The sequence below is a fragment of the Mesocricetus auratus genome, unplaced genomic scaffold (assembly GCF_017639785.1).
Source record: "Mesocricetus auratus isolate SY011 unplaced genomic scaffold, BCM_Maur_2.0 Super-Scaffold_100676, whole genome shotgun sequence".
Lineage (NCBI taxonomy): Eukaryota > Metazoa > Chordata > Mammalia > Rodentia > Cricetidae > Mesocricetus > Mesocricetus auratus.
Genome location: NW_024429266.1, coordinates 37,763,598 through 37,784,617, shown reverse-complemented (window position 1 = coordinate 37,784,617; position 21,020 = coordinate 37,763,598). Strand labels below are relative to the sequence as shown.

The window sequence follows — 21,020 nt, the reverse complement described above, 5'->3', positions numbered from 1 at the left end:
AATCCATGAGTGCTGACTCAGGGAGGCAGAGGCAGGAATTTCAAAAGTTCCAGGTTATCCTCAGATACTTTAGGGTGTTCGAGGCCAGCCTGGACTACATGAGACTGTCTCAAAAGAAAATTGGTGTGGTGATGTGTGTCAATCCAATTTTTAGGAGGTTGTTCAAGCATGAATTCAAGGTCAACACAGGAGATATTCCAGTCTGTTTCAAAAAGAAAGAAATAAATGAGATGGCATATTAAGAGGACCTACATAAGTACTTAGTACAAAATGGCTATTCAGTAGATTTTTTTTTGTTTTGTTTTGTTTTTTTGGTTTTTCGAGACAGGGTTTCTCTGTATTGTTTTGGAGGCTGTCCTGGAACTAGCTCTGTAGACCAGGCTGGCCTCGAACTCACAGAGATCCACCTGCCTCTGCCTCCCGAGTGCTGGGATTAAAGACGTGCTCCACCAACACCCGGCTCAGTAGATGTTTTAAAGTGGTTAAAATACTTGTGAAAGCCACCACTGGAAATAGACTCTGTGACCCTAATGATGCAAGTTGGCTGGCTGAGGTCACTCACTGGAACCTGCAATATCTGCATATTGTTAAGTTCTTAGTAAATGCTCATCTAATGTATAAATAAAGCAGGAAAGGTTGTTTGATTGGATAAACCATTTCCCAAGAATTTGAAATACATTGTCTTTTGTTGGGTTCTGTTTGTTTGTTTTTCAGGACAGGGTTTCTTTGTATAACAGCCCTGGCTGTTCTGGAACTTGCTTTGTAGACCATGCTGGCTTCAAACTCACAGAGCTCTGTCTGCCTCCAACTTGGAAGTGATGGGATTAAAGGCATAAGCTGCCACCTCTGCAAAATACATTATCTCTTTTTTTTTTTTTTTTTTTTTTTTGGTTTTACGAGACAGGGTTTCTCTGTATTGTTTTGGAGGCTGTCGGTCCAGCCCGGCCTTGAAAAAATACATTATCTCTTAAGCATTATTATTCCTTTAAAATTTTGAACACTAGTCCTTATTGTTAAGCAGTTTAGGCTCAGAGACTATGAAAGCATAAGAACTTTATTGGGATCTTAGGTGAATGAGAGGTTTATTGTACATATGAGAGAGTGTATAGCCAGAGACAGGGACATCTAGGAGAGTTCAGAGTGAATATGACCCTGAGCCAGGTCATCTGAGGAGGTGGGGAGAGCAGAGAGTTGTAGAGGAAAAAGAGCTGGTAACCAAAATGGCTGGTTTATATTAGGAAGGGCAATCAGGCCCTGGGCTGGAGACGTTTAGGGTAGGGGGCAGAGTATGCCATCCATACCCTGTAACAGGTAGGGAACTGAAGGATGCTGGGAGAACTTGGCAGCCAGGTCTGCTTTCGTATGTTAAATAGGTACCTCAGTTAGATATTTCCCTAGGTTTTAGACCTAACATTAAGACTTGCTGCTGGAGAGATGGCTCAGAGGTTAAGAGCACTGACTGCTATTCCAGAGGTCCTGAGTTCAATTCCCAGCAAACACACGGTGGCTCACAGTCATTTACAATGAGATCTGATGCCCTCTTCTGACCTGCAGGCAGAATACTGTATGCATAATAAATAAATCTTTAATCCCAGAACTGGGAGGCAGAGGCAGGCTGGTTTCTGTGAGTTCAAGGCCAGCCTAGTCTGGTCTACCGAACAAGTTCCAGGACAGCCAGGACTGTTTCACAGAGAAACTCTCAGAAAAATTTGGCATGCACTTAGAAACACTTTTACCTAAAAAGCATTGCCTCCTTATTGAAGCACAAACATGGAAGCCTGGCTCTCTCTTCACTTGGTATGTCACTCACTTTGTGTCGTGTGCTCTCTGCCCATAGTCCTGTTAACCACTCAGAGAGTCTGTCTAAAAACCACTGAAACCTAACATATCTCATTTCTCAAGACTGAAGGCACAAAGATAGGGCTCAGCTTTTTACAATGTGCTGTTCAAGATACCCCACTGCCCAAAGGCCAATAAGACTCCCAGTCATTGTGTAAACCTGAAGTTATTCGAAATTAGAGGAAAAGCAGAGCCTCTAGGACAAATCAGTCCCCCAGATGAAGGCAATTATCTATGATGGCAGGACTGCCCTCTGGCAAAACAATCATGTCCAAGAACCAGCTTGTCCTCTAAGCAACAAGGACTCCTTTATAGCAGCTTGCAGAACCACACCTGAGAAAATAGCCAACCAGTCAAGCCTTGACCAAGACTGTGCATACCTTTTGCTCGGTGTCTCCCTAATTCTTCCTTTACTTAAACCTAGAGCTAATGTCAGTACCGTATGCATGGATTTCAAGGCCACTGGACCCCCCTTGATCTGTTATTCTTACCAATGTGCACATTGGTTAAACACCGTTTCTCTTCTTCTTTTTTTTTTTTTTTTTTGGTTTTTTCGAGACAAGGTTTCTCTGTGGCTTTGGAGGCTGTCCTGGAACTCACTCTGTAGACCAGGCTGGCCTCGAACTCACAGAGATCCGCCTGCCTCTGCCTCCCGAGTGCTGGGATTAAAGGTGTGCGCCACCAACGGCCGGCCGTTTCTCTTGTTCTTAATTGAGGTATCAGGGTGTAAGACAGAGTTGTTGAGGCTACTGGAGCTTAGGTTTTTGCCTAAAATTCTGGTTGCTGTAGGCCACACTGTAAGTGGCGGGCCTTGTATTTCCACTGTGAAAGCAAAAGGCACTGCTTTCACCTCAAAGGCAATAAGAGTTTGTTCTGGAGCCAAATATGAGTAACCAAGGTCCAAGAACACACATTGAGGTTACCCCAAGCTCTGAGTTTCAACATAATAACAGTCTCATGAAGGTTTTATAGTAACAGAATAAAGGAAATCAAGACATTTTTTCAAGTATCTTGGTGGAAACATCCTGGAGGTGGGTTACAGTAAGGCAAAGAAGCATCTGTTCCAGGCCTAAATGCAACATGATGTTTCTTACATTTGGGTTGGGGAAAGCCAGGGTCTATTTGTACATCTCAAAAGAATTCTGCTTGATAATCAAAAGGTCAAAAACAGAGGGAGACAACAAATGGCTATATAGGGGACTAGCAACACCAAATAATTTGCTCCCAGCTCTCCACAACCCCTGACATTCTAAATAGGTATCAGCTATTGTAGACTGTTTAACTCTTGTGTTTTTTGTTTTTCCTGAGTACTGCAGGTCACAGTACCCACAGAGCTTGCACACAAAGCCATCTGATGGTATAGCAGCCAAATCACATCATATTGAATACAACTTTCCACTACTGCAGTAGGTCTCTGTACTCAAATCTTAGCAATAACACTAGTTAAGAGGTAGGGTTACAAGTGGACTGTGTGAGCCAGGCAATGGTGGAGCGCACCTTTAATCCCAGCACTCAGGAGGCAGGGGCAGGCAGATCTCTGTGAGTTGGAGACGAGCCTTGTCTACAAGAGCTAGTTCCAGGAAAGCCTCCAAAGTCACAGAGAAACCCTGTCTCAAAAAAACAAAAACAAAACAAAACAACAAAAAAACCCCAAAACAAAAACAAACAAACAAAAAGTCCAAAAAACAAATACAAGTGAACTGTATTCAGCCTGTTCGTATGTGGTAGAGTCTGGTGTCACTCACTTAAGATTAATTTGTCTGGGAATGGAGAGATGGCTCAGTAGTTAAGAGCACTAATTGTTCTTACAGAAGACCCAGGTTCAGTTCCCAGCACCCAAACAGTGACTAACAACTGCCTGTTAATCCAGTTTTCGAGAAGTCTTCTGGCCCCCTCAGGTAGTGTATACATTTGATACACAGACATTCAGGCAGGCAAAAATGCCCATACATATAAAATAAATCTTACAGCATGTGTGGTGGTGAGGCAGAGAAAGGCAGATCTCTATGAGTTCAAGGCCAGCCTGGTTTATATATCGAGATCTTACTTCAAAACACAACAACCCAATAATAAATAGATCATTTTCCCACTAGGGTTGTAATTCATTTGGTAGACGGTCTAGTATTAGGAACCCATGAGTTTCATCCCCAGTAACACATAAACCAGGTGTGGTGGGATATGCCTATAATCCCAGAATTTAGGAGGCAGAGGCAATCTGATCTCTATGAATTTGAGGCCAGCCTGCTCTACAGATTGAGTTCCAGGACAACCAGAACTACACAGAAAAATCCTGTCTTGAAAAAAACAAACAAACAACAAAAGAGGTAAAGGAAGGACAGTTAAAAAAATCAAGGTTACTGGATTACTAGATCTACCTTGAGGGCAACCTGGGCTATATCACATGCTCTCTAAAAAACAAATCAAACAACTCTTAAAAATTCATATTTTGACTCTGACATAAACTATGTGATCTTGGTTGAGATACTTTAAAAACACCCTTTGTCACAGTTTATTCTTTTCTTCCTCTTTCCCCTATGAGACAGGGTCTCAATGTGTAACCATGGCTAACCTAGAACTCTCTGTGTAGACCAGGCCGGTCTCAAACTCAAGAGACCTGCCTGCCTCTGCCTCTGCCTCCCAAGGGCTGGAATTAAAGATGTGCATCACCGCAGCAAGAGCACAGTCACTTCTTGTTTTTATTTAATTATAATTTTGACATTTGAAGAGGTTTCAGTTTTTAGTTTTTTGTTTGTTTTTTTAGGATGCAGCTACTCTGTCTTGATCCAGTTAATTAGGTTAATTATTTAACCTTTTTTTCTTTCTTTCTTTCTTTCTTTTTTTTTTTGAGATAGGGTTTCTCTGTGTAACAACTCTGGCTGTGCTGGAACTCAATTTGTAGACCAGGCTGGCCTGGTAGAGATCTGCCTGCCTCTGCCTCTGAGTACTGGGATTAAAGACATGTGCCACCACTGCTTTGTCTAATCCATACTGGCACACCCATGGTCTAGCTCAAATGTAGGACACTGAAATGCATGAGTATAGTCTGGCTGTTGTGTAGGAAATACATTAGCCATGATTTCCTTAGTGGTTCATCTTTCAGAATTTGAAGACTCTAATGTTCAAAGATAATAAAACCTGTGGGGACAACAGACCTTGGCCAGAGACCCACTTCCCCATCAGCCTGGGACCAGGCAGCTCTAAGACAAGGTTTACTAAAAACACATTTACTAAAAACAATACAATGCCTGGGGCAATAAGTTCCTGAAAAGGGCTCAACCACGGAACACCCTGACCTCTACCTTTTCCAAAGACTAACCGCCTCTTTCAGACCCACCCACTGCCGCCTCTGGTGTCAGGGTATATAATAACCAGCCTGAGTAGGAATAAAGAGAGCCTTCTTGAGGAGCCTTCTGGTCTCTGTGTCATCAATCCCAATACCCTCGCCACATTCTCGGAAACAGGCTGCTCAGCAGGCGCGGCAGTAAGAGCTGCCAGGATATGGGTTCTGTCTACATTATGCTTACTAGTTGTGTGATTATGATTTCAGATAATCCTTCAAAATTTCTCTTGGTTGTCTAACTTTAAAATAGAAAGTGTCCTGGGTTTCAAATTATTTCATGTAACCAAAGCATTGACAGAAAAACCACAATTTAACTGGTATTTTTGTCTACTCAAATGAGTAGTAATGAGAAGTGATGCTCCACCTTTACCTGGGCCTTGGAGGTGCTGTTTTCAGAACCTTGGTTTCAGGCTTCCTTCTTGGTTTCACTAAAGGAGACTTGGGGTTGAATAAGCATGTGGCAGGGGGTGATTTAATGAGATTTCTTGTTTGCTCTTCTCCATGTGATGTGCTGCACGGTCCACTCACCCCGTCCCAGATGCAAGTACTATATTGAAAGACCCCTTCCCAGGACCCCCTTAGGAAAAGAAAAGCAAGGCCAGGGCGTTGCCTAATGAAAGAAACCCAGACCAGGTGCCTCACCCAGCTGGCAGGATGTCAAACAGGATCTGTGGTCACCAGAGCAGTCATGGGACCTGGATAATAATTGCTGAAGCGTGCCAGGGTCTTTTATGTGGCAATACCAGGACACCTAGTCCTTGGCAACTACCCTTGCCCCCAGTTGTGTCTATGATCACCATAGTAGTCATGGGACCCGGATAATAATTGCTGAAGCGTGCCGGGGTCTTTCATAAAGTAATACCAGGAAACTTAGTCCGTGGGAACTACCCCTGCCCCCAAGATGAGCCAATGAAATGCCTGTTACTTATGTAACCATTAAAACTCTATAAATATTGTACTCCCTGCAAGCCCGGTATGCTCTGCACCCGAGTTGCAGTAGCATCTGCAGGCGCCTGTGTACTCAATAAATCACCTCTTGCATTTGCAGCCAGTGGTCTGGCCCCGGTTCTTGGGCAGAGGGTTCGGTTCAGTGCCCGGCACTTTGATGCCGAGGTCTTTCAATATGAGGTAGGGAGATCTGTGCGTTTGGGTTGTAGCCATTCTAGAAAGTTCCCTAAGAGCAGGAACTCCCTAGGCTTTTTGGATAATAATAAAGAGCTTTTCCAGGAAAGTGCATGCATTACTCAACACTGTGCTCTGCCATGGCACTTTCTTAGGCTTTAAATAAACCACAAGAAGTCCCAAGTCCGGTTAGTCTCTGGGACTGCTCTGTCCCACCAGCTTTCCCAGTGAGCTTACCAGACTTTTTATCTTGAAACAGAGGTTTCAATACATAATATACAGAGTTAACTCTAAGTGTTTGAATGCTTAAAAAGAAAAACCCAGCCTTGATAAATTTTACTTATGTTTCTTTTTATTTTAATAAGATCTCCTTAGCTGTCATTTAAGAAATCTAGTATCAGCTGGGCTGTGGTATCACAAGTTTTTAATCTCAGCACTTGGGAGGCAAAGGTGGGTGAAATTATCTGTGAGTTCGAGGCCAGCCTAGTCTGCAAGGTGACTTTCAGGAAAGCAAAGGTTACACAGAGAAACCCTGTCTCAAAAAACAAAAGGAAAGAAAGCAAACAAACAAACAAACAAAATGCTTGGTCCCATTTGCTGGAACTGTTTAGGAAGGATTAGGAGTGACCTTACTGGAAGAGGTGTGTCACTAGGGGAGAATTTTGAGGTTTCAAATGCCCACACTATTCCTGAGTCTTGTTTGTGGAACATATGTAAGCTCTCCAATACTGCTCCCGTGTCATACCTGCCTGCTTCCCTGCTATCATGCTCTACTTTTTGCCATGGATTCTAACCCTCAAAGCTTTCTTTGAGCAGGACATCTTTAATCCCAGCACTTGGGAGTCAGAGGCAAGCAGATCTCTGTGAGTTCAATGCCAGCCTGGTCTACAGAGTGAGTTTCAGGACAGCCAAAGCTACACAGAGAAACCCTGTCTTGAAAAAATAAAAACAAAACAAAACAAAACAAAAAGCTTTCTTGGTTTCTTTGGCCATGATGTCTTCTCACAACCACATAAAAATAACTAAACAGGACTGGTGCAATGACCCAGTGCTTAAAGGCGCTTTCCACACAGCTTGACAACCTGAGTTGGATTCCTAGAACCCACATAGTACAAGAAGATAATCAGCTACTCCAAGCTTTCCTCTAATTTCCACACACAATAAACAAAGAAGTATGTTCATCTACTAAGTTATCCTATTAGCTTATGTCTGGCTGTTTTTTTTTTTTTAATTAAAACAATAGCCAGGCGTTGGTGGCGCCCGCCTTTAATCCCAGCACTTGGCACTTGGGAGGCAGAGGCAGGCGGATCTCTGTGAGTTCGAGGCCAGCCTGGTCTACAGAGCGAGTTCCAGGACAGCCTCCAAAACAATACAGAGAAACCCTGTCTTGAAAAACCAAAAAAGAAAAAAATTAAAACAGTATTTTATATATGGATGGTTGCCTGGATGTATGTCTGTGTATCACATGTGTGCCTGGTACCTGTGGAGGCCAGGGAGGGCATCAGATCCTCTGGAACGGGAACTACCAGTAGTTGTGAGCAGTCATTTTGGTGCTAGGAATGGAATCTGGGACCTCTAGAAGAGCAAGTCCTCTTAACTACTGAGCCATCTTTCTAGTCCCAGCTTTATTAAAAACAGAACAAAACTATTTGGTTATTGGGGGGAAGGGAAGCCTGGCAGTGTGGTGGCAGAGGTGGCACATACCTTTAATCACAGCCAGCACTTGGGAGGCAGAGGCAGGTAGATCTCTTGAGTTTGAAGTCAGCCTGGTCTACAGAGTGAGTTCTAGGACAGAGAAAGCCTGTCTTGAAAAACAAAGCAACAAAATTTATATTTAAATATTTCTTTATTGGTATGCGATTCCATTTGCTAAAAGAAAGCTTAGTTCAAAATCATCTAAAAAGTCCCTGAGAAAGGAATGTTCTATTGAAGATGGATAAAGTCTCAGTCCATATACCTAGGCTTAACAGGCACTAGCTACAGGCTCCTAAATTCCCCTCCTTTAACCAGGCAAAGAGAGGAAATCCAGGCTCTTCAGCTTGGCCTCAGCGTTAGCAGTAAACTCCTGTGTGGCTTTCTGCAGAGGAAGCCGGGGTGGGCCCATTGGAATCCCAGAGACCAGTGTCATGATGGCTTTGGTCTGTGATACTCCAAAACCTAGACGGGAAAAATAAAGAGCGAAACATATCTGATATTGTCCACTTTCCCACAAACATCCCCAAGGAAGAGGTTGTATGCCAAAGTAACTACTGTACGAAGACGTGGTAAACATAAAAGAACACTTGTAGTCAGTTTGACTGATCTGGTATGCTAGCACACACCTGCAATCCCAGGACTTGGGAGGTAGAGGCAGGAGAGCCAAGACTTCAAGGTAAGTCTAGGCTACATGAGACCCTGTCTTACACATACAGAGCAGATTAGGAAGCCCTCCTCTCAGGGCTGGAGTGAGGGCTCAGCAATTAAGAGTATTTCCTGTTCTTTTAGAAGACTTCAGTTTGGTTGCTAGCACCAGTGTAGGGTGCCTGGGAACCCCCTGTAACTCCAGCTTTAGGGGATCCAGAATCCTCTTCTGGTCTCTGTGGGCATTGCACTCTTGTATGCAAATACCCATACTTGTCCCACCCCACCCCTAAGCACACAACTACAAATGAGATACAATCCTTTTGAAAAAGAAATCAGGCCAGGCGTTGGTGGCGCATGCCTTTAATCCCAGCACTCGGGAGGTAGAGGCAGGCAGATCTCTGAGAGTTGAGGTCAGCATGGTCTATAGAGCAAGTTCCAGGACAACCTCCAAAGCATTACAGAGAAACCCTGTCTCAAAAAACCAAAAAATAAAAAAAAATTAAAAGAGAAAAAAAATCATCCCTTTTGGGCCTATGAGATGATGGCTCAGTTAGTCAAGGTACTTGCAGCCAAATCTAAGGGCCGGAGTTCAATCCCTGAAACTTCTGCAAGTTTCTTTCTGACTTCCATACTCATGCTGTGACATGAGCATGCACTTATACAAATAAATGAATGAATGTTAAAATAAACCCTTCTTGCTTGTTTTAACAAATTAACAAACTAAAACAAAGAGGCTGGGGGTACAGCTCTATGGTAGAGTGTTTGCTTAGTATATGAGAGTAAGTAAATAAACTAAATAAACCAATCAAAGAGTCTAATTGGAGCCTGCAATATTGGCTCAGCAAGTAAAGGCAGATGCCCCCAAGCTGCCCAAGTTCAATCCCGGGACCCACAGGTGGAAGGAGAGGACTGATTCCCTGAAGTTGGCATCTGACCTCCACATGTGGGCTATGGAACACCTGTAAGACACACACACACTCAAAATGAATAAATAAAAGGAAAAATAAACACCGACCTACAGAGTCAAAAATCAACCTTAAAAGCAAGAAGGAGCCGGGCGTTGGTGGCGCACGCCTTTAATCCTAGCACCACTTGGGAGTCAGAGGCAGGTGAATCTCTGTGAGTTTCCTCTGAGCCTCCTTGGGTTCCAGACACATGTGGCTTACAGACATACATGCAGAAAAACATTCTTACACATGAAATAGAAATAAGAATAATTTAAAGTAAATAATAATAAAAAAAAGATTTCAAGGCAGATCCCTGAAGCTCACTGGTCATCAAGTTAGTCAAAACAATGAGGTTCAGACTTGGTGACCATAAGAGTGGAGAACTGCCAGTCGCAAACGGGACATCTTCATCATACCCCTTTACCCAGAGCTCAGGGAGCTGTGGGGGAGAGGAGGTGGAGAGGATGGGTGATACCAAGGAAGCAGTGTTCTCCAAACATAGCGGGACTGATGCACATATGAACTCAGAGACTGGCAGAACGCAGAGGCCTGCATAGGTTCAAATCCGGGGGTGCTGAAAGGGGAAGTGGACATCCACGTGCAAAGAAAAAAGCTGGTTCTGTCCAACCGAGTTTCACTAGGTAGTAAGTTACACTTACAGGCAGTTCACAAGCCCAGCAGGAGATGGCCAACACAAAACAAATGCAATGGTAATTCGTAGAATTTTTTTTGTCTTATATTGCTTTGTTTGGGCATTTTTTTTTGGCTTCCTGGTCTTTTGCTCGTTTATTACAGTTTCCAATTTTGTGTTTTTATAGGTCTGTTTGTGTGTTCCTTGTGCTTTCTCTTTGTTTTATTTATTCATTTATTCATTTATTTATTTATTTGTCTGAAGGTTGGCTTTTTAATGAAGGAGAAATTGGGCAGTGTTGGTGCACACCTTTAATCTCAGCACTGGGAGGCAGAGGCAGGCAGATCTCTGAGTTCGAGGCCAGTCTGGTCTATAGAGTGAGTTTCAGGACAGCCAGGGATACACAGAGAAACCCTGTTTCAAGAAAAAATTTAGAAAGAAAGAAGGAAAGAAAGAAAGAGAAAGATGGAGAAAGATCTGACATTGGCTCTACTGACTTTAGCAAGTACATATCATACAGATACACAGACATACAGACATCCTGACTCCCAGGTCTTTACCACAAGTGAATGCTGGATGCATCACAGTTTAGGTTCCAGACTAAGACACTAACTAGCTTAAGAATTAGTGGGGCTGCCAGGCGTTGGTGGCTCACGCCTTTAGTCCCAGCACTCGGGAGGCAGAGGCAGGCGGGTCTCTGTGAGTTCGAGGCCAGCCTGGTCTACAGCGCGAGTTTCAGCACAGCCTCCAAAACAACCAAAACAATACAGAGAAACCCTGTCTCGTAAAACCAAAAAAAAAAAAAAAAAAAAAAAATTAGTGGGGCTAAAGCGTTCTAGGGAGAGCAAATGGAAATCCACTCACAGAGGCACCTTGCAGCCTTGGGAACAGTTGCTTCCTCAGAGAACCCTGTCTCTGAATGAATTTGGAGCTCGATGTTACAAAGCGCTCAATGAAAAGGAGTAACAGAAGAGCCAGCAAATGTGCAGGTGACACAGTTAGCACCCCGAGAAGACAGGAAATTCAGAAAGGTTTGATGAGGATAAAGTAAGAGAAGTCACACACCATGGAAAGGGTTCAGGGGGAAAAGGAACAGGCAGATTTTTTCAAATGGAAGTAGAAGTACTAAATATAGGCTGGGGAATTTGACTTGATTTTCCGGCCTCCTCAGGCATCCATAAGCAGGTGCTCAAACATAAACAATTACATATAAGATTTTTTTTTTTGGTTTTTCGAGACAGAGTTTCTCTGTATTGTTTTGGAGGCTGTCCTGGAACTCGCTCTGTAGACCAGGCTGGCCTCGAACTCACAGAGATCCGCCTGCCTCTGCCTCCCAAGTGCCAAGTGCTGGGATTAAAGGCGTGCGCCACCAACGCCCGGCTACATATAAGATTTTTAAAAAAGCAATTTTGTATCATCTTGTTTTTGCTTTGAGCCTGGGTCTCGCTGTTTAGCTCTGACTGGCCTGACACTTGATGTACACTGTGCACGGCCTTGGTCTACAACAATCCTCCTGCCTCAGCTTCCCAAGTGCTATTGAGAAACAGGAATGCACCTCATGTTCTATTTCTCCCTTCTAGTTTTTAATCTGACTTTAATTAAAACCAAAAACAAGACCAGGTGGTGGTGGCACACACCTTTAATCCTAGCACCACTTGGGAGTCAGAGGCAGGTGAATCTCTGTGAGTTAAAGGCTAGCTTGGTCTATAAAGAAAGTTCCAGGATATCCAGGGCTACACAAGGAAATCCTATCTCAAAAAACCAACCAAACAAACAAACAAAAAAACACCCCCCCAACTCAATTACATCATTTCAATTTACCCTGTGCTGTATATTTTTATAAATCTACTTATGTGTGAGTGTATGCTGTAGGTCAGGGTGCTCTCATAGGTCAATAGAGGATGCTGGATCCTCTGGAGCTGTTGTGGGCATCTCTAAGAGAGTGCTGGAATTTGAACTTTGGTCTTCTGGAAGAGCACAGAACAGTTTTTGTTTGTTTATTTGTTTGTGGATGTCCTGGAACTCGATCTATAGACCAGGCTGGCCTTGAACCCACAGAGCTCTGCCTGCATCTGCCTCCTGAATGCTGGGATTAAATGCATGTGCCACCACCGCCCTGTGTAAGGAACTTTCTTAACCAGTGAGCCACCACTCCAAACTTTTTATACCCCCCTGCCTTTTTTCAAAATTAAAATTTTATCCTATGAATATGGGTGTTTTGCCTACATATATGTTTGTGTACCGCATGAGTGCCTGGTACCAGTGAAGGCCAGAAGAGTGTGTCAGATCCCCTGGGAACATGGTTGTGAGCCACTCTGAGGGTACTGGAAATTGATCCTGAACTTTGAAACCTTTGAACTCTTAACCTCTGAGTCACTCTCCAGCCCCTAAATCCTTTCAGAGATTAGGTCTTGCTATATATCCCTGACTGTCCTAAACCATGTAGACCAGTTGGCCTGGAACTTGTGGAAATCCTTTTGCCACAGCTTCTACAGGTCTGGGGGTTGCAGGCATGTGCTACCATACCTAGCTATAGGTATGTTATTTTTTATTGCATTTGATTATTTATTTTGACAGGTTCTATAGTCCAGCATGGCCTTAAGAAGAAAGACCTTGTCCTTGGTCCTCCTGCTTCCACTACACCCGTGTTGGGATTACAGACATGTACTGCCATGCCATAGCCCTTTTTCCAGTATTGGTTAGGGCAAAGGAATAATAATGATATTTAACAGAGCTGGTGGCACTTCACCACGACGAGGTTACCAAATGGAAACGCTGTCTTGGAGGGATTGGGAAAGCAGGCTGGGACTGTGGGAATGAGGCCAAGTAGACAATATGGCCTTGGGGAGAGGACAGAGTTGCTACAACAAGGCAGAAAGGCTCTGAAAGGGAGGTGGGAGGCTGCCAAGAACACACTGAGAATTTCTGGACTTGACCCACATCCAGCTGTCCCAAAGGCCCATCTCTTTTGCAGAAGTGCAGTGAATGGCAGCAGTTGTCATTGGCTGTGCAATAAGTTAAGACACTTTGCAGAGGTTCCTCTGCTCAGACTCGCTGTGTTTCCCCCCAATTTTCCGTTGTCATCCAAACCTCCATCTGTTTAAATTTACCTGTGTTAATAAACTCTTTTTAAACTTTCAAATCCTCGGGGGAACTGTCAGTCATTCATAATTTAGTTAAGATCTGTATTCAGATTGCCTTCCTCCAAGTACTTAGGATGAGATCAGTAGAATTTTAGTGAGCAGAGACAAATAATGGGGAGGGAGGGAGTGCTGATATATAAGGAAGAAGGATTAGAAAATGGTGTGTGTGTGTGTGTGTGTGTGTGTGTGTGTGTGCGCGTGCACGCGCGCACTGCACAGCAACATGCTGAGGTGGAGGAGAGAGATTTGTAGGAGATTCCAACGTTGATTTCATCATGTTATTCAGTTGGTACTGACTGTCAGGGTCATAACTGAGCACTATGGGTATACTGGTTGAACCCTCATAGGGAGTGATGGGAACCCATCTTTTACACCTGGTCAGCTTTGGGGAATCATGGTATTGGCCTGGTCTAGATGCCTTGAGAGGCATGTATGGTAGGTTTTCCACGTTAGACTCTGTGGCTCCTGGGGCACTGTGTGCCTTTCAGTTCCTTAGGAACTGAGGCACTCCCTCAGGCAGTGGAGCATTCACGCTGTCTGTTTATCTGTGTTCTCTAGAAGTCAGTGAAGCATATAGAAGCTTGACAGGACAATTAGTCTTAGACATTAATCTTGTATACTCTGCATAGCTTGTAAACAGCATTGTATCCTGGCAACTACCATTATAATCAGTTTCTGATAAGGGTATAAAAAGTCTGGTTGCGAGATGGCTCAGAAGTTAAGAGACTGGCTGCTCTTCCAGGGGTCCTGAGTTCTATTCCCAGCAACCACATGGTGGCTCACAACTATCTGTAATGAGATCTGGTGCCCTCTTCTGGCTTACAGTCAGAACACTGTATACATAATAAATCTTAAAAATGCAAAAAAAAAAAAAGTCAGATTGCTTGCTATAAACTTGTCACAGCCTCATGGATGAAATTCCCTCTAACTCATAACCAGGTAACCTTGTCTTGGTAAGTAAGCGTTGTTGCTTTCAGTCAGCACCAAAGCAGAGAACAGCAAGGGTACTCACCTAGCTTGATCACATAGTTGATAAATCTCTGGACACAAAACTAGAACAGAACAAAGAGTCAGTGGTCAGCATTGCCACATTGTGAAACCCATTTCTACAGTCAGAAGTCAAATGACGGGAACTCTACAGAGTCCAGCTACCATAGTTCTCTATAGGTATATCAGAACGCAGGAAAGAAGTCAGTGAGATCAGCAAAACCTGCTCAGCCTGTGACAGAGAAAACCAACTTCCCTCACCAGGCTGTCCTCTGGTCTCCATATGCGCATGTGCAGATGCATACAAGTAAATAAACACATGTTAAAAAAAAACCAGGAAACTATTGAGTTTTGTTTATAGTGAAGCCATCCTAACTTCTCATACCTAGGGTTTTACCTTTAACCGACACTTCTGAGACCACCCTGTGATCTCATTGAAATTTCTCTGCAACCCTTTGACTTTAGTAACTTCAGTAGGCACCACCATCCCACCTACAGCTACAGTCTTAGAGTACCGTGCAAGCCTCTCTGGAGAAAGCCACACACTCACTCAGGCATATGCTCTTCTGTTAAGTCCCTCTCTTTCTAAACTTGAAACTCTTTTCTCTGACAAAGTCAAGAATGTCTTCAGGGCAAGGCATGTAGTTAGTTGCTAGGGACACTACCCTGGCTTGCAAGAAGCCCTGGGTTCAATCCAGAGCACTGCTTAAGACCAGGTGTGAGCCTGGCCTGGTAGAATCTGCCAGCAATCCCAGAGGTAAGAGAAGTCACAAGTTCAAGGCCTGCCTGAGTTACATAGTAAGACCCTCAAAAAGCCAAAATCACAACCAAATCAAAAGCTCCTGAATCCACAAACGGAAAAACCCCTCCAAACTTGCTGTGGTGGTCTATATTCCAGTAATTCTTTACTGCCTTTCCCAAAACTACTACTTTATAAGCTATTAAGACTGACTCTACTCCTCCCCCCCAGGGGAAAATGAAATTTTTTCCTTTTTTAAAATTTAAATTAGAAACAAGCTTGTTTTACTTGTCAATCCCAGTTCCCTCTCCTTCCCCTCTTCCCCACCAACCCCCCTATCCCATCTCCTTTCCACTCCCCAGGGAGGGTGAGGCCCTCCATGGGGGATCTTCAAAGTCTATATATCATTTGGATCCAGGCCTAGGCCCTCCCCTGTGTGTCTAGGTTGAGAGAGCATCCCTCTATGTGGAATGGGCTCCCCTGACTCTACTCTTCATGGCATCTTTCTTTGTACGGCTAGGCTGCCCTCCAGGTATCATACATGCACACAGCAGCCGCTATTGCCTCTGCATCTTCTTTGTAATATATCAGGCCAACCTCTTTCCCTATTGCACGTCTCAGTTGGGTGTGGTGATACAAGAACCTGGTGTGTGGGGGATGGGGTTTGACTAAGAAAAGAGAACTGCTGCAATTCAAGGATGACCAGGGTTGAGTAGCAAGATCCCAACTCAAAACAAAACCAGGACTGGAGAGGTGGCTCATCTGGTAGAGAAAATTGGCTGTGCAAACCTGACCACCCGAAGTTAGATCCCTGGAACCCACAAACAAGATGGAGACTGACTCCATAAGCTTGTCTTCTGACACATGAACACACACACACACACACACACACACACACACACACTCCTCAAAGCCAGTGCCTTCCTTTGCATCATCAGTTTCCCTCCTGCCTGGGGGATGTTTCCCATTCTCAGCACACTTCAGGGTGTACAACAATGACCTCTACTAGTAACTTGAGATTACCCTTCCCCATTTTAGGTTCTCAGCTTCATCCTTCCTCCCATTCTTTGGTGACTCAGGTGGGACTTTCTCAAGGGGACAGGTGAGCACATGCATCTGTCCAGGCAGCCGTTATGCCTCAAGTCCTCTGTATTCTAGAAATGAGCTCAAGTTGGATGATAGAATTACTGGTGATTAAATAAAAGCCAGCCCTTGTGAAATAGGTTTTTTAACCCCCAAAAGAGTGCTTCCCTGGCAGCTACTCATCCTTACAATCCCCAAGCCCTCTTGCTATTTTCTATTCTCTTTCTCATCTCTCTTGCTATGCCATATCTCTTGCTATCTCTACTGCTTTCCTGCTTCCCTAGTCCTGGCCATGTCCAGTCTGCTTTCTTTTCTCCCTACTCTGGACCCTTTCAGGTCCTCTGGATGTTTTCTCTCTCTTCCCCACAATAAAAATCTTCCCCCTAATGGAGCCAGCTGTCCTACTGTGCCCCCTCACAAACATCAACACCAAGAAGTTAAGGCAGGAGAACTGCCGTGAGTTCCTGCCTAGCCTGTGCCAGAGTGTGAGACCATGTCCCCAAAACAATAATAACAAAATCAAGGATGAATGGGGCTGGAAAGATGGCTCAGTGGTCAAGCGTACTGACTTCCAGAGCACCTGGGTTCAATTCTCAGCACCCACATAGTGACTTACAACTGTCTGTTACTCTAGTTCCAGGGGATTTGACTTCCTCACATGGACATACAGGCAGGCAAAACACCAGTGCACATAAAAATAAATAAAATAAATTAACTTAAAAAAATTAAAGATGGCATGTAGTTACTTTCACAGGAATCTATGACTATTTTTATTATTTTATAACAACAAAAACAAAAATACTTTGAGCTGGGCAGCGGCGGCAGTGGTGGTGCACGCCTTTAATCCCAGCACTGGGGAGGCAGAGGCAGGTGGACCTCTGAGTTTGAGGTCAGCCTTTGAGTTCCAGGACAGGCTCCAAAGTTACACACACACACACAAAAACCAACCAACCAAACAACCCCCCCAAAACCACCCCTAAAACAAAAAAACCAAACCATAACAAAACAAAAAACTAAACCAAATCAACCAACCAAATAAACGAGCAACAACAAAAAAATTGAAGATAGAATAAAAATAAGAACCTTTATAGGAGGAAGAGAGTATTCTGTCCCATATGGGCCTTTTATTCCCTTAGGGAACAGTGAAGATGAAGCAGGTTCATTTTTTTTTTTCCAAGACAGGATTTCTCTGTGTAGATCAGGCTGGCCTCGAACTCACAGAGATCCCACCTGCCTTTGCCTCCCAGTACTGGGATTAAAGGATTGTAGGTTCCACCTGGCAGGTTCCATTTTAAAGGAGAGATAACAGAAGAAACAGGGTGGGTGGCCTTCAACCCTGCTGAGGAGAGAGAGGGGACAAAGGATGCTCAGAGAAAGTCATGCCTGTTCAGGGACTTAAGTGAGGGGAGGACAGTTTACCTGGTAATTGAGTGCTGTAGTGAAGTCTTTCCGTTCAAAAGCCTCCAGCATCTGGTTTGTCTTTTTCCCCAGGTAATTGTAGGTACTGACAAGACAACAGATAATATTCCAAGCTTAGTAATTCAGTGGGAAAGATCCAAGCCTTTCGTACTGATATTTAAAAAGAAAAAGACAGGGGCTGCAGTTGGCTCCATGGTCGAGGCTCATCTCGCATATGCATAGGTTCAGACCCTTCACCCCTTCACTCCATAAAAGAACTGTAGGCAGGCCAGCCTGGGCAACATAGTAAGAACCTGGCCGAGTCCCCAAACACAGACTAGGTAGGTAGAGGCAGGAGGATTAGGAGTTCAAAGCCATCCCTAGCTATATAGTGAGCATGAATTTCACTTGAGCTACTTGAGATCTTGTCTTGAAGAAAAAAGTCAAAACAAACAAAGGAAAAAATTTAGTGAGGGTCCCTACCCATCTGTTTGTAGGGCCAATGGATAGGAAAACGAGTCTGTCTTCAGTTCTGAGTTGGGCCACCAGAGGAGACAGAGAATGCCCGAGGGGATAAAGGAAAGGAAGAACGTTTTTGAAAGCGGACAGTAAAAGTTGGAGGTGTTGTTTCAGTCGGGAGAGACTGCCTAGGGCACACACCCAGACTCAGAGGTAGACACTGGTGCTCAAATGTAGCACCAGAGGTAAGTACTGAAGGTCATTCGCTGGCAGTGCACGGTCACACATGCCAATAATAATCTCAGCATTTGGGAGGCTGAGGCAGGAGGACCAGTCTGGGTTCCAGAGCAGGTACTAAACCTAGAGGCAGAGCAGGAGGATCAGGAATTGAAGGTCATCTTTGGCTATAAAGTGAGTCTGAGGCTATGTGAGACCATGTCTCAAATACACAACACAATAAAGAAGAGTATCCAAATTGGGCTAGGGGTGTAGTATGGTGGTACAGTATGTGTTTAGCATTCATGAGGCAGTGGGTTCCAGCATCAATGTTTAAAAAGGTATTAAGTCAACAGTGCATGTAAAAGGCAGGCATACCAAGACACAGTGTAAATAGAGCCTTAGCTACTCCTGAGGAAACACACTTTCAGCTAGCATAAACAGCTAGTCTCTCTCTGTACCTGCAGCATTCTCTAATAGAGTTAGAAAGCAGAGTGGCTATGCTGATTGAACTATCTTGTGCTTAGTAGGTGCTGGGTGACATGATCATGGTCCCTGGCCATGGTGGACTGGATGCTGGTAGATCCCTGACTAAGTCAGATAGTGCTAATGAAATCCTGAGAAGAGAAACAAAGGCATGAAGAAGATGTAGAGGTGGGCATCTTTAGGTGATCCTTGGGGAAAAGGTGGCTTGTGGCTGTTCATAGCTTTGTGGTTTCTGGCTTTTATGGGCTCTAGGGTCTGGCCACATTTATCTCTGTTGAGTATTGTATGATTTGTTGGAATTTTATAACAACTTACTTTTTTGTTTATTAAATATGGGCTAGTTTGGATTTCTGTCATTTGTAACTAAGTTTCTGACAATATGGCTATGAGATACTGACCATCAGGGTCTACTGAGCTAACAGGAGGCCCTCCCGAGTTGGGGTCCCCGGGTCCCTTCAGTTTACATGCTCACCTACCTCACCGTACTACAATGGAACTATCACATAACACAAATGTCTTTCCTTTTTAAGATTAAAAATATTTACTTATTATTTTATATGTGTGTTTGCTTTCTGAGTTTATGTATGTACACCATGTGCTTGTAGGAGCCTGCAGAGATGAGATCTGCAAGAGCAGTCAGTACTTGCCTGCTGTCTCCTCTCTTCTTTTTGGGAGGATTGCTATTAGCTACCATAACCTCAAACCATGGCTATCCTCCTACCTCAGTCTTTTGAATGCTGCTAGCATTACAAGCATGGATCATCACATGAGACTGTTTGGTTGGAACCTCCAGCCCGCCCCTGCATGATCTGGAAAGCCCCATTCCTGTCTCTCTCTCCAAACCCTGTCTACTCAGAGAGCCTCTGGACAAAGAAAGATACCAAAAAGCCCAGTTCTGCATTCTTGGTGGCTACTGCATGCTTCCTCCCCTGAAGTTTCTAGCCGTTCAAGTCCCTACCTAAAGCTTTTTACAATACTTATGCACAAACCCAGCTTGTGGAGGACACACCATCACTCCTAGCCTACAACCTATAAAGTCTCCCTGCTTTTGTTTGTGGGTGCAGCTTCTTGGGCCTGGATCTCTAGGACTGGAGAACCCACCCAGGAGTTGCTTTGCTCAAAAAAACAACAAAAACAAAACAAAACAAAACAAAAACCTGTTATACTTTTTCTTTCTTTCTTTCTTTCTTTCTTTTTTTTTTTTTTTTTCCGAGACAGGGTTTCTCCTTATTGTTTTGGAGGCTGTCCTGGAACTAGCTCTGTAGACCAGGCTGGCCTCGAACTCACAGAGATCCTCTGCCTCCCGAGTGCTGGGATTAAAGACGTGCGCCACCACCGCCCGGCTACTTTTTCAATTCTACTCGATCTGGCTTACTGTGTAGACAGGGAAACCTATTGGGGGTTGAAGGGGGGCAGAAAGCCTATGACTGAGTCAAACAAACAAATCACTCAGTTTCTTTTCAATGAATGGGTGTGGAAATGACTTATATTAGAAGGGACGAATATGCAAAAGTCCATGTATTCCCGTGATGAGTGACTTTAAATTTATAATCACTAGGAAAAGGCAGGTCATGCTTACCTGCCCACTGCTCCCGTTGCTCCCATGATCAGAGCACTCAACAGTTGCTGATGAGAAAGAGACAAAAAGATTTTTTTTTTGAGAAAGAGAAGGGCTGCTATATCATAAACAGCTAAAATGGATCACTGTGAAGCTGGTATATGCCCAGGGGTTAACTTACCTCATCCACCCCAAACAGCAAAGCAAACTGTCGATGGTGATTCTGATCGACACACTGCCCGAAGTCTAAGAGATCAGTGTCACTGAACTTCAGTCCTTGAAAGGTGGGGATCTTATCCTGAATCCCATTCAGCAGCTCCTCTGCACGAACTTTGCAACAAGAGCTTCATTAATCCGCACAGCAACAGGAACTACCAACTACCAGACTCTATTCCCGTTCCCAGCACTCTGAAGGCTGAGGCAAGGTGATTCTGGGGACAGTCTGGGCTACATGGCCAATCTGAAGTTAGCCTGAGCTACACAGCAGGAGCCTGTTTTTACAAAAACCAAACACAGCCTAGGCATGGTGGCACACACCTTTAACCCCAGCACTCAGGAGGCAAAGGCAGGCAGTCTCTGTGAGGTTGAGGTCAGCCTGTTCTACATTTCCAGGCCAACCAGGGTGGGATACATAGTGAGACTTTGTTAAAAAACAAAAAACAAAAAACAAACAAACACAAAAACAGGAAATCAGAGGTAGGTGGAGTTCGAGGCTAGCCTGATATATAC

At 44.1% G+C, this 21,020-nt stretch overlaps 1 protein-coding gene across 2 annotated transcripts in view; it reads right to left on the bottom strand.

Annotated features, from left to right (window-relative positions):
- Nucleotides 1-8,128: 8,128 nt before the first annotated feature.
- Npl (N-acetylneuraminate pyruvate lyase) overlaps nucleotides 8,129-21,020 on the bottom strand; it is a 35,592-nt gene continuing 22,700 nt past the window's right edge. For both annotated transcript variants that reach the window (XM_040738531.1, XM_040738532.1), the window contains exons 8-12: nucleotides 20,473-20,621; nucleotides 20,313-20,359; nucleotides 17,594-17,678; nucleotides 14,378-14,417; nucleotides 8,129-8,458 (exon numbers count right to left, since the gene is read on the bottom strand). In XM_040738531.1, the coding sequence (XP_040594465.1) occupies nucleotides 8,304-8,458; nucleotides 14,378-14,417; nucleotides 17,594-17,678; nucleotides 20,313-20,359; nucleotides 20,473-20,621 (476 nt within the window). In that variant the 3' untranslated portion in view covers nucleotides 8,129-8,303. The remainder of the gene's footprint in view (nucleotides 8,459-14,377; nucleotides 14,418-17,593; nucleotides 17,679-20,312; nucleotides 20,360-20,472; nucleotides 20,622-21,020) is intronic.